A 12,212-nucleotide genomic window follows, 5' to 3' on the forward strand; every position below is an offset into this window, starting at 1 on the left:
AAAAAAAAGATAAATTATATTTTCAAAGATCCCACTATCCATTCCCTTAACAAACCTCATTCCCATCTTCACACCACAGAGGTGACAGGGCACGGCACACATCATGCAGACCTGTTTCTTCCTCCCTTCTTTTTTTTTTTTTTGAGACAGAGTCTTGCTGTTTCGCCCAGGCTGGACTGCAGTTGTGCTATCTCGGCTCACTGCAAGCTCCGCCTCCCGGGTTCATGCCATTCTCCTGCCTCAGCCTCAGCCTCCCCAGTAGCTGGGACTACAGGTGCCCGCCACCACACCCGGCTAATTTTTTGTATTTTTAGTAGAGACGGGGTTTCACCGTGTTAGCCAGGATGGTCTCGATCTCCTGACCTCATAATCCGCCCGCCTCGGCCTCCCAAAGTGCTGGGATTACAGGCGTGAGTCCCTCTCTTTCTTTCTTTCTTTTTGAGATGGATTATCAAAAGTCATTTAGTGGTACGATCTTGTCTTACTGCAACCTCTGCTTCCCAGGCTCAAGAGATTCTTCCGCCTCAGCCTCTCGAGTACTGGGATTACAAGGTGCCCGCCACCACACCAACTGATTTTTGTATTTTTAGGAGAGACGGGGTTTCGTCATGTTGGCCAGGATGGTCTCCAATTCCTAAGATCAAGTGATCCGCCCCCCTTGGCCTCCCACAGTGCTGGGATTACAGGCAGGAGCCACTGCACTCAGCCCCATGGAGACCTGTTTCTAATTTCTTATTCACACACCTGAGAAATCCCATAGTATTTTTGCTTTTAGAGATGGGGTCTTACTACATTGCCCAGGCTGGTCTTGAACTCCTAGACTCAGGTGATCCTCCCATCTTAGCCTTAGTTGAGACTACAGGCATGTACCACCACACCTGGCTTGTTTTTACATCAATTTTATCTTTTTTTTTTTTGAGACGGAGTTTCGCTCTTGTTGCCCAGGCTGGAGTGCAATGGCACGATCTCCGCTCACCGCAATCTCCACCTCCTGGGTTCAAGCGATTCTCCTGCCTCAGCCTCCCGAGTAGCTGGGATTACAGGCATGCGCCACCACGCCTGGCAAATTTTGTATTTTTAGTAGAGACAGGGTTTCTCCATGTTGGTCAGGCTGGTCTCGAACTTCTGACCTCAGGTGATCCGCCCACCTCTGCCTCCCAAAGCGCTGGGATTATAGGCGTGAGCCACTGTACCTGGCTCGATTTTATCCTTTTAAAAAAATTGTATTGAGATAAAGTCTAACAGCACTTAAAAGTTTTTTTTTTTTTAGATGGAATCTCATTCTGTCGCCCAGGCTGGAGTGCACTGGCGCGATCTGAGCTCACTGCAACCTCTGCCTCCTGGGTTCAAGTGATTCTCCTGCCCCAGCCTCCCCAGTAGCTGGGATTACAGGTACATAGCACCATGCCCGGCTAATTTTTGTATTTTTAGTAGAGAGGGGTTTCACCACGTTGGCTAGGATGGTCTCCATCTCCAGACCTCATAATCCACCCGCCTTGGCCTCCCAAAGTGCTGGGATTACAGGCGTGAGCCACCACGCCTGGCCAAAAGTAAAGTTTTCAAAAAGATTTACTGCTGCTTTTCCATTCATAGTCAGTAAAAAAAAAAAAAATTCTGAGACAGGGTCCAGCTCCAGTCACTGAGGCTGGAGCGCAGTGGCGCCATCAGCGCTCGCTGCAGCCTTGACCTCCAGGGTTCAAGTGATCTTCCTACCTCAGCCTCCCAAAGTGCTGGGATGACAGGCATGAGCCACCGTGCCAAGCCATTGATTTTATCCTGCAACTGTGTTTGCTCCACTCAGCAGTCTATCTGGGAGATCTATCTACATTACTATACGGAGATCTCAGCGTACCCTTTTCTCTGCTGTGTAATACTCCATCTCAGAAACTGGTCACCATGGATTTAAACATTCCCCTACATTGGAACATCTAAGTGGCTTCTGATTTTCCTTATTGTAAAGCCATGCTGCAGTAAACGTGCTCATGCAAACTTCTCATGCTGATGGGTGGGGAATAAACGCCAAACAGGGCATTGCTGCACTGTAGATCAGTCAATACATAATTGCTATTGAGAGAGATCATTACACTGAAGCCTGGTTTCCCACCTCATATTCAATACGTCCCAGAGGAGAAAACTTTACAGTTTGTAAATGCATCTTCCCCTAATCTCCAAGAGGAGACCCACAGAGCTCTTTTCTCTCTTAAAAACAAATCAGCAGGCTGGGTGCAGTGGCTCATACCTGTAGTCCCAGCACTTTGGAATGTCGAGGCGGATAGATCATTTGAGGTCAGGAGTTTGAGACCAGCCTGGCCAACATGGTGAAACCCCATCTCTACTAAAAACACACAAAAAATTAGCCAGGAGTGGTGGTGCGTGCCTGTAGCCCCAGCTACTCAGGAGGCCGAGGCAGGAGAATTGCTTGAACTTGGGAGGTGGAGGTTGCAGTGAGCCAAGATCGCACCACTGCACTCCAGCCAGAGTCTCGCTCTGTCTCAAAACAAACCAACAAACAAAACACAAATCAGCAGCCAGGCACAGTGGCTCATGCCTGTAATCCCAGCTACTGGGGCAGATCACTTGAGGCCAGGAGTTCAAGGTCAGCCTGGGCAACATTGTGAGACCCTATCTCAAAAAAAAACCCCAAAAAGCCCCCACACCCCAAATGATACAAAAAACACAGACAATAAAAGAAAAAAATCGATAAACTGGATTTCATCAAAATTAAAAACAAAATTAAAATATTTAAAAGACTGAGTAACCTCTGGACCAACCTGGAGGGATTTCCAGGCATGACCTATGGCAAGACTGCGCCACCTTCTGGACAAGGAAAGAATGGGAGGGGGGATGGGGACAGGAGGGAGACTTCTGTGCAAAAAACTCATCACATGTTTTTGACTTTTGAACCATGTCAATGTTTTACAAAATCAAAAAATAAAATAAAACAACCCATAGTCCCATATCAACAGATCTGCCTCTTTTCTGTCTTTTCCCTAATGGGCACAAGGTGATGCCTTGAGTCTCATGGGATGTGTGACTTTAAAAGTCAACAGGGAAAGCTATATTCAGAAAAACAGGGTCAGGGGTGGGTGGCTCACACATGTAATCCCAGCGATTTGGGAGGCTAATGCAGGAGGATTGCTTGAGGCCAGGAGTTCAAGACCAGCCTGGCCAACATGGTGAAACCGTGTCTCTACTAAAAATACAAAAACTAGCCGAGTCCCAGCTACCCGGGAGGCTGAGGCATGACAACCACCTGAACCCGGGAGGCGGAGGTTGCAGTGAGCTGAGATTGCGCCACTGCACTCCAGCCTGGATGACAGAGTGAGATTCTGAAGAAAGGGAAGGAGAGGAGGGGAAAGGGGAAAGGGGAAAGGAAAAAGGAAAGGAAAAAGGAAAGGAAAGGAAAGGAAAAAGGAAAGGAAAGGAAGAAGGAAGGAAGAAAGGAAGGAAGGAGAAAGAAAGAGAGAGAGAAAGAGAAAACCACTGCCAACATATATACACATACCCCAAAGCATGCAGTCACAAGAGAGGTGTTCATGTGTGTGTTTGGCAAGACCCACTTGATGGCAGGGCTTGGTGGCTCACACCTGTAATCCCAGCTTCGTTGGGAGGCCAAGGTGGAAGGATCATTTAAGCCTGGGAGTTCAAGACCAGCCTGGACAATATAGTGAGATCCCATCTCTACAAAAAGTAAAATTGAAAAAATTAGCCAGGCATGGTGGTGCCTGCCTAAGTCCCAGCTACTTGGGAGGCTGAGGCAAGAGGATCGCTGGAGTCCAGGAGGTCGAGGCTGCAGTGAGCTATGATTGTGCCACTGCACTCCAGCCTGGACAACAGAGCAAGACCCCATCTCAAAACAAAAAGAAAGTTTTTCACCAAAGTGATGGGGAAACTTAAGGTCTGTTCACATTGCCTGATGTAAATTATTCCTCAATTTTAAATAGGGTAACAGTGGGGAGCCGCCTGCCATACAGTGTATCTGGCACTGGAAGGAAGTGCATGGCTGGTAATCTGACTGAAGTCTTAGCCTCTGAACACACTCTGTTCCAACAGGGCTGGATAGTTCTCCTCCGGGAGAAGGGACGCAGGGCACCCCCAGTCCCACATCACATTGCTGGGAGCACACCCAGCCTCACGCACCACCAGAGCATACACCGTGAAAGGACGGGGCTCGGGCAGACGCCCCACTGTCTACACCCCATCTACCTGACAGGACCCCGCCGCGCAGCCTCGTCTGACCGATTCCCCTGACCCCACGACAAAGACCCTCTTTGTTCCCTGGTAATATCCTTAGCAGGTCTGTCTAGACTCACTGTGGCAGCAATTGTCCTGTGATGTTACCAAGTTCTGTGACCCGGGTCCTCCTCACCCAGCTTGGGCAAGAGACACCCCAGACGGCCCTGAGCCCCAGAGCTCCCCGGCCCTTAACATGCACCTGCGCCTCCTCAGAAGAGAAACACAGCCAGTGCTCCAGTCCACCCTGAGAGAGAGGGGAGATGGGACACACAAGATACATGGTGCCTCCTGCTTGGGGTGCTGGGGGTAGCCACCATCCCAGGAAAGACAAGGGGGGATCCCCTCTGTACCCCAACTCCCACCTCCTGAACACTGTGGGTGGGAAACAGTTCCACCTATGCTGTGGGTATGACTTTGCCCAGGGGACGAAGAGAGAGGATCAGAAGAGACGGAGACAGGCCGGGCGCAGTGTAATCCCAGCACTTTGCCTGTAATCCCAGCACTTTGGGAGGCCGAGGTGGGCGGATCACAAGGTCAGGAGTTCGAGACCAGCCTGACCAATATGGTGAAACCCTGTCTCCACTAAAAATACAAAAATTAGCTGGGCATGGTGGCATGCACCTGTAGTCCCAGCTACTTGGGAGGCTGAGATGGGAGAATCGCTTGAACTCGGGAGGCAGAGGTTGCAGTGAGCCAAGATGGCACCACTGCACTCCAGCCTGGGTGACAGAGTGAGACCCTGTCTCAAAAAAAAAAAAAAAAAAAGAAGAGACAGAGAGATGGAGTCAGAGAGAAACAGAAATGGAGAGAGAGAGAAGGGGAAAGAGAGATTCAGAGAGCAAGAGAAAAGGAGACAGAGACACACACAGGGAGAGAAACTGAGACACACAGAGAGAAACAAAGATAAAAAGAGAGAGAAAGGGGAAGAGATAGTAAGACCCAGAGAGAGACAGAGAGAAACAGAGAAGGCTCGGCATGGAGGCTCATGCCTGTAATTCCAACACTTTGGGAGGCCGAGAAGGGAGGATGGCTTGAGCCCAGGAGTTTCAGACCAGCCTGGGCAAAATGGCCAAATATCATCTCTACAAAAAAAAAAAAAAAAAAAAAAATTAGCTGGGTGTGGTGGTGCATGCCTGTAGTCCCAGCTAATTGGGAGGGTAAGGTGGGAGGATCACCTGAGGCCGGGAGGTCAAGGATGAGGTGAGCTGAGATCGCTCACCTCACTCATTCAATCGACCATTGAACTCCACTCCAGACTGGACGACAGAGTGAGACCCTGTCTCAAAAAAACAAAAAACAAAAAAGAGAGAAAGAGAGAAACGGAGAGAGAAAGAGGGGATGAGGTGGGAAGAAACAGAGAAACCCAGAGAGGCAGAAAGATACAAGGAGACAAGAGAGAGAAACAGACACACACACAGAGAGAGGTGAAAGCGACAGAGACAGAGAGATGAAGAGACACACAGAGATGAATAGAGATAGAGAGAAGAGGGGAAAGGGACAGAGAGAGACCCAGAAGGAGCAAGAGCAGAGAGACACAGAGAAGTACTTAGGAGGTCCCTGAAGGAGGAGGAGCTTCTGAAAAATCCGTCAGGGCAGGAAGCAATTGCCACCCACAGCGCAGAACAGATCACCCATCTTTGGGTGGAGATGACACTAGCAACAGTTGCCTGCATTACACCAACAACACTCCGGGGCACATTTTTTGGAGAAATGGATTCAACCCATCCAGCAGTGACACCTTTCTAACAGGCAAATCCAGGACAAGAAGGAACCAGGCAGCAACTCCAGGGGTGGTTCTCACAGAGGTGTGGGACCTGGAAGCCGCTTGTTCCCGCCAACTTCTAGAACAGGCAAAATTCACCTAGTGGCACAAAAAAGTCTGCAGAGGTTTACAACTGGAGGGCTTGGGAGTACTTGGGAAGAGGCTATGTGACGCTTCTGTGAAGAATGCGAGGAAGAACCACAGAATGTTTGAGATCTTGACCTGGCCTTGGGAGGGCACATATATAAAATTTCTTTTTTTTGAGACGGAGTCTCACTTTGTCACCCATGCTGCAGTGCAGTGGCACAATCTCGGCTCACTGCAACCTCCGCCTCCTGGGTTCAAGCAATTTCCGGCTAATTTTTGTATTTTTAGTAGAGATGGGGTTTCACCATATTGGTCAGGCTGGTCTTGAACTCCTGACCTCAAGCAATCCACCAGCCTCAGCCTTCTAAAGCGCTAGGATTACACGTGTAAGCCACTGTGCCTGGTCAAATTTTTTTTTTTTTTTTTTGAGACAGGGTCTAGCTCTGTCACCTGAGCTGGAGTGCAGTGACACCGAGGGTTCACTGCAGCCTCTACCTCCCCAGGCTTAGGTCATCCTCCCATATCAGCCTCCCGAGTAGCTGGGACTACAGGTATGTGCCACCACACCCAGCTAATTTTTGTATTTTTTTTGTAGAGATGGGGTCTTGCTATGTTGGCCAGGCTGGTCTCGAACTCCATGCCTCAGGTGATTCTCCCATGTCAGCCTCCCAAAGTGCTGGGATTACAGGCGTGAGCCATCGTGCCAGGCCTAAAATTTCACTAATGAGTGTCCTGGGTGTATATATGTTAAACTTTGTTTTGTTTTAAGTGAAACAATCAGATCTAAGAAGGTTGGCATCTTTTTAGCAGGGGAATGCTGCGGAATCTTGTGCCCTAAACTTCAGGAAGAAAGCGAAAAGTGGGACTGGGCACAGTGGCTCATGCCTGTAATCCCAGCACTTTGGGAGGCCGAGGAGGGCGGATCACCTGAGGTCAGGAGTTCAAGACCAGTCTGGTCAATGTGGCAAAACCCCGTCTGAACTAAAAATTTAAAAATTAGCTGGGCGTGGTGGTGTGCAGCTGTAATCCCAGCTACTAGGGAGGCTGAGGCAGGAGAATCGCTTAAACCAGGAGGTGGAGGTTGAAGTGAGCTGACACCGTGCCACTGCACTCCAGCCTGGGCAACAAGAATGAAACGGTGTCTCCAGATAAAAAGAAAAGAAAGAAAGCAAAAAGTGGAAACTGCAGGTCTGGAGAGAGGATAACCAAGGAGAAGGGCTATTTCCTCTCCGGCCACAGGACAAAAACCTGCCATCCTTCACCATCCAAGAAGCCCCGAAGCTCAGAGGGATTTCCAAAGATTGTTTAATTGATTTTTCTTCTATTTAGATGCAGATCACAAATGTCTGGGGCCCAGGAATTCAGACACCCGGCTTTGTGTCCACTCAGCCCCGTGAAGGCTCCTGTCTGAAATCTGCACAAAGCCTGACACACAAGTCTTCAGAAACACGCTGTTTCTTTTTGTCTGGCTCTCCGGGGAGTGGGTGAGCAGGCAGGGCCTCGGGCACGCTCCCATCTGCAGGGTCCCGGGACCCTATCCCTCCGTCCCGTTCACAAAGTGGGCAGGAAAGAAAAAAAAAAAAAAAAGGGAAACAGCCAAAACTTTGAGGTCTTAAGTTGGGGAGGGAAGGGGGTGATTAAAAGACGGGAGGTACAGCTGGGAACTGCCACGCTGAGGTTTCAACTTAGATTTTTCTCCAAATCTAGGATTCTGGAGTGGGAACAGAGGTTACTTTCAATCAGGCAGCAAGTAGGCTAGGATAAACAGGAGTTTGGCTCTGGTCTCTGCCGGTCTGATTTATATAAGGAAAAAACACTTCCTTGTTTCTCTCTGTGCATTGCTCCCCAGCCTGTCCCTACAAAATACTCCATCTGGAAAAGAAACTAGAAAGGTTTTGCAGACTGGCATCTCGTTCAGGGCACCCGGAATGACAGCCCCCCTCAGCCCCTAATATGCCATCTTTCCCTCCCCCAGCTGCCGGAAGGTGACAGCGAGGCTCACTGTACCCCTTCCTACAAGGTCAAGACATGTCCCCCTGCCACCCCACCTCCCATATTCCTGCCTGGTCCTTCCGAAACCATGAATTACCTGCCCAAAACATACCAGGGAATTCTCACTTTGGCTGTTCAGAAACCAACCTGAGTCACGATTTGTCTGAGTCAATGGAAAAAATTTTTGTTAAAAAGGAGGGAGATCCTGGCCAGGTGTGGTGGCTCACACCTATAATCCTAGCACTTTGGGAGGCTGAGGAGGGTGGATCACCTGAGGTCAGGAATTTAAGACCATCCTGGCCACCATGGTGAAACCCTGTCTCTACTAAAAATACAAAAATTAGCCGGTATTAGCATGGTAGCGGGTGCCTATAATCCTAGCTACTCTGGAGGCTGAGGCAGGAGAATTGCTTGAACCCGGGAGGCGGAGGTTGCAGTGAGCCAAGATAGCCCCACTGCACTCCAGCCTGGGTGACAGAGTGAGACTCCATCTCAAAAAAAAAAAAAAAAAAAAAAAAAGAGGGAGATCCTAGAGTTGGATAATTCCTAGGTAGACGCCAGCACCAACATAAACAGCTGTGTCCTGGAAACCAGCTACGTTTATATCCACACCTGGCCCTCCAGACCCAGATCTGGCCGCTGGCCGGGGCCTGGGGCACTTCTGAAGCAATGCCACTCCCATTTCTTGGCTGTGTGACCTCAGAGAACTCCCTTTGTCTCTCCTCTGGGCCTCAGTTTTCTCTTCTGTTAAGTGGGCGCAAGAATAACTATACCTACTATGCAGGGGTTGTTGGGAGGATTCAGAGTTCTGGGCTGCAAACAAATACTCAACAGATGTGTGCTCCAGTGGTTACTATCCAGGAAGATATGTGGATCCAACATCGTTTTGTAAGAGCTGGCTGGGCATAGTGGCTCATGCCTGTAATTCCAGCATTTTAGGAGGCTGAGACAGGAGGATTACTTGAGGTCAGGAGTTCGAGACCAGCCTGGCCAACATAGTGAAACCCCATCTCTACTAAAAATACAAAAATTAGTCGGGTGTGGTGGCAGCCACCTATAATCTCAGGCACTCTGGAGGCTGAGGTAAGAGAGTCGCTTAAACTCAGGAGGCGGAGGTTGCAGTGAGCTGAGATTGTGCCATTGCATTCCAGCCTGGGTGATAGAATGAGACTTCGTCTCAAAAAAAAAAAAAAAAAAAAAAAAAGTTTTGTTGAAAGGAGACTTTCTTGGATGCCATAACTTTCTGCGGGGTGGGAGTGCCCAGTTCCAAGCCTGATTCCCACCCTCCGGATCTAAGTTACCTGAACTGCAATCCAACTGGCGTTCACAGTGTGTTCCCCAAAAGGGCCAAATCCTGAAAAAACAGGAAAAGCAATATATTACCCAAAAATGGCCCTTCCCAGTCTTCCCCTGGCCGCTACTCCCACCTGGAGAAGCAAGCAAGGAGCTTCAGGGCGCAGCTGCCAGGGACAACATTGCGGGCCTGGTCCTGAGTTCTGGGAGCACCTGGAGGCCCGTCAGAGCCGCCGTCCTGCACCTGTCCACTCTGTAGTCAACGAGTCCCTTCCTGTCTTCACCTCCGCCGGCCCCTCATGCTCAGCCAGGGTCCAGAGGTCTCTTCTGCCTCCGAAAAGGTTGCCCTGATCCTGTCTCCACTTCCTCTGTTCCCCTTGACCCAACCTAAAATTATTGTGTCACTGTCCCGAAATGCCCTGAATAGGCACCAAATGAGGAATGAGCCCTACGGGCTGTCTAGATTTCACCTTGTCACCCTCCTCACTGCTAGCTCAAACTCCAGGCCCCTTTCCAAAACATGACAGTCGCCCAAGGCTGTGCTAAGTGATCTTCCTGGCATTCTGCCTGGCCACGTCCCCTTTCAGGCAAGGGTTTTTCCTGGGCCCAGTTTCCAGGAGCAGGGACTGAAGCACAGAGAGGTGAAGCTAGCTGCCCAAGGTCACACAGCAAGAAGGTGAAAGAGCTGGGATTCAAATCCAGACCTGGGGCTGGGTGTGGTGACTCACACCTGTAATCCCAGCACTTTGGGAGGCCGAGGCGGGCAGATCACCTGAGGTCAGGAGTTCGAGACCAGCCTGGCTAACATGGTGAAATCCTGTTTCTACTAAAAGTAGAAAAAATTAGCCAGCTGTGGTGATACATGCCCGTAATTCCAGCTACTCAGGAGGCTGAGGCAGGAGAATCGCTTGAACCCAGGAGGCGGAGGTTGCGGTGAGCTGAGATGGCGCCATTGCACTCCAGCTTGGGCAACAAGAGCAAAACTCCGTCTCAAAACAAAACAAAAAAATACGGTCCATCTAGGACAGTGATCCCACAGGATATAAATGCTATGCAGAGATGCTGTAGCCTGGGATAGCAGGTAGGGGCTGTGGCTCAGAAGAGAGCCTCCTAACTTTATCCTTCTGTACAGCCGAAGTTTGAGTCCCAGCTCAGCCCCTCACAAACTGGATGACCTCTGTGAGCCTCAGTTTCCCTTTCTGCAAAATGGAGACAGTCAAGATGTAATCAGCTCATTCAAAAAGTGCTGGAATAAATAAACAGATAAAGGAAGGCTGGAGGGGGTGGGGGCAGTGACCCTCCTCCCAATTATACACACCTGCTAAGCAGGTGCCTGGTTTCTTCCTTCTTCCCTGAATCTCCAGGATCAGCCTCAACCTCCCTTCAACAGCCACAAAACACCTGTGTGCACCTTTGCTGGATTTCCCACTCTGACCCCTCCAGACAGCAGGTCAAAATGACACCCCCTACTCCCTGACTCTGAGGCCCCAGCGGAAGTTTGCGCCCCACGTGGCCCCGAGGCGGAGTCTCAGAGAGGAGGAACAGTTGGTTTGGGGGTGAGGGGGAGTCGGTGACAGCGGGGGCCCTGACTCACTAACAAACAGCCCCGGCACAAAACACAAAAGGTTTCCGCTGAAGACAGTCTCTGGGACAGCTGGGAGAGCCCCGGCGCCCGAGGTCCCCGGACTCCCACCTGTCCCTGCCTTGGGGGAGCAGCCCCCCACGAGCGCAGAACGCAGCAAGCAGTGACTGGGAGGTTCATTTGTCACTGGGACACTTCCTGCCCGCAAATCGGCCTTTGTCCCCTGAGGCCGGGTGTTGGGGGGGGTTCGGTGTGGGGACAGGCCGGACCTCGGAAGGGGCAGGGAGGAAGGGTCCGGTCCAGCCCGCAGGCCAGACAGAGCAGGCAGGTGCCAGGAGGGTCACCATCCCTACCTTGGGAGGAAAGGACGCCAGGGGGACCTGCGCGGCTCCAGGCATTTGCCCGGCCCCCCAATCTCCGCGCCTGACTGCCCTGACTGCCGACCCTGGGACCCCCGAGGCTCCTCCTCTTTCACTTTCCAGGAAGCCTGGGCTGCGCAGGGCTCCCGCCGGCGATGACACCTTCCAAATCTGGGAGGACTTCCAACACCTGCCCCGCCCGGCCCCGCAGTCCTGGAGCCGCCCCGCCCCTGCCCCGGCCGCTGCCGCTACAGCCCCATCAGCCAGCGTACCCGTCACTACCACCGCCTTCCTCGGCTGCTCCATGGCGGGATTGGGGTGCGCCTCGGACCCGCTTCTGTTCCGACTGGCGCGACAGCTGCAGCCGCGGCAGCCTCCTGGCCCCGCGAGGCCACGCCCCTTCCACGCCCCCTTCCACGCCCCCGGTCAGCCGCTCGGCGTGCGCGCCCCCCGGCCCGAGACGCAGCGTGCGCGCCCTGCGCCCCGCCTCCGACCCTGAACCCCGCCCCCGACGGCTATCACCGTCCTCCCCAACCTCCGTTTCCCCGTCTGCAAAATGGGAACATCTTATGCCGTAGGGTGTAGCTGCTTACACGCACTGAGCCAGGTGCTGGGGACGAGCCGGTCCTTTATTCTATAAGAGTTCATTGAAGGCCTGCCCTATGCATGCATACTGCCCAGAATTAGGGAGGGGAGTCCCCGTGAGCAAGGCCCGTTTTCCAGATAAGGAAACTGAGGCACAGATTGCCACTTCCCCGAGGTCACTCACCTCGAGGGGTCACAGGAGCGGCTTTCAGGCCAGGGAGTTGGCGGGGGTAGGGGAGGACGGAGTAAAAAAGGAAAAACACGGCAACCACATTTGTGTGGTGCCAGAAGGTTCTCTGCAGGACCCCATGGTCCT

General features: G+C 51.6%; 1 protein-coding gene across 5 annotated transcripts in view; it reads right to left on the bottom strand.

Annotated features, from left to right (window-relative positions):
• The window catches only part of PGPEP1 (pyroglutamyl-peptidase I), a 23,776-nt gene extending 12,062 nt beyond the window's left edge, over positions 1–11,714 (bottom strand). For 3 of the 5 annotated variants that reach the window (XM_017879446.1, XM_017879448.1, XM_017879450.1), the window contains exons 1-2: positions 11,584–11,714; positions 9,379–9,431 (exon numbers count right to left, since the gene is read on the bottom strand). In XM_017879446.1, the coding sequence (XP_017734935.1) occupies positions 9,379–9,431; positions 11,584–11,617 (87 nt within the window). In that variant the 5' untranslated portion in view covers positions 11,618–11,714. Of the gene's footprint in view, positions 1–3,505; positions 3,649–9,378; positions 9,432–11,305; positions 11,378–11,583 lie in introns of those variants that run through there. The other 2 variants (XM_017879449.1, XM_017879447.1) reach the window with 2 other exon arrangements.
• Positions 11,715–12,212: the final 498 nt, after the last annotated feature.

Source organism: Rhinopithecus bieti, unplaced genomic scaffold (genome assembly GCF_001698545.2).
Source record: "Rhinopithecus bieti isolate Rb0 unplaced genomic scaffold, ASM169854v2 scaffold_9899, whole genome shotgun sequence".
Lineage (NCBI taxonomy): Eukaryota > Metazoa > Chordata > Mammalia > Primates > Cercopithecidae > Rhinopithecus > Rhinopithecus bieti.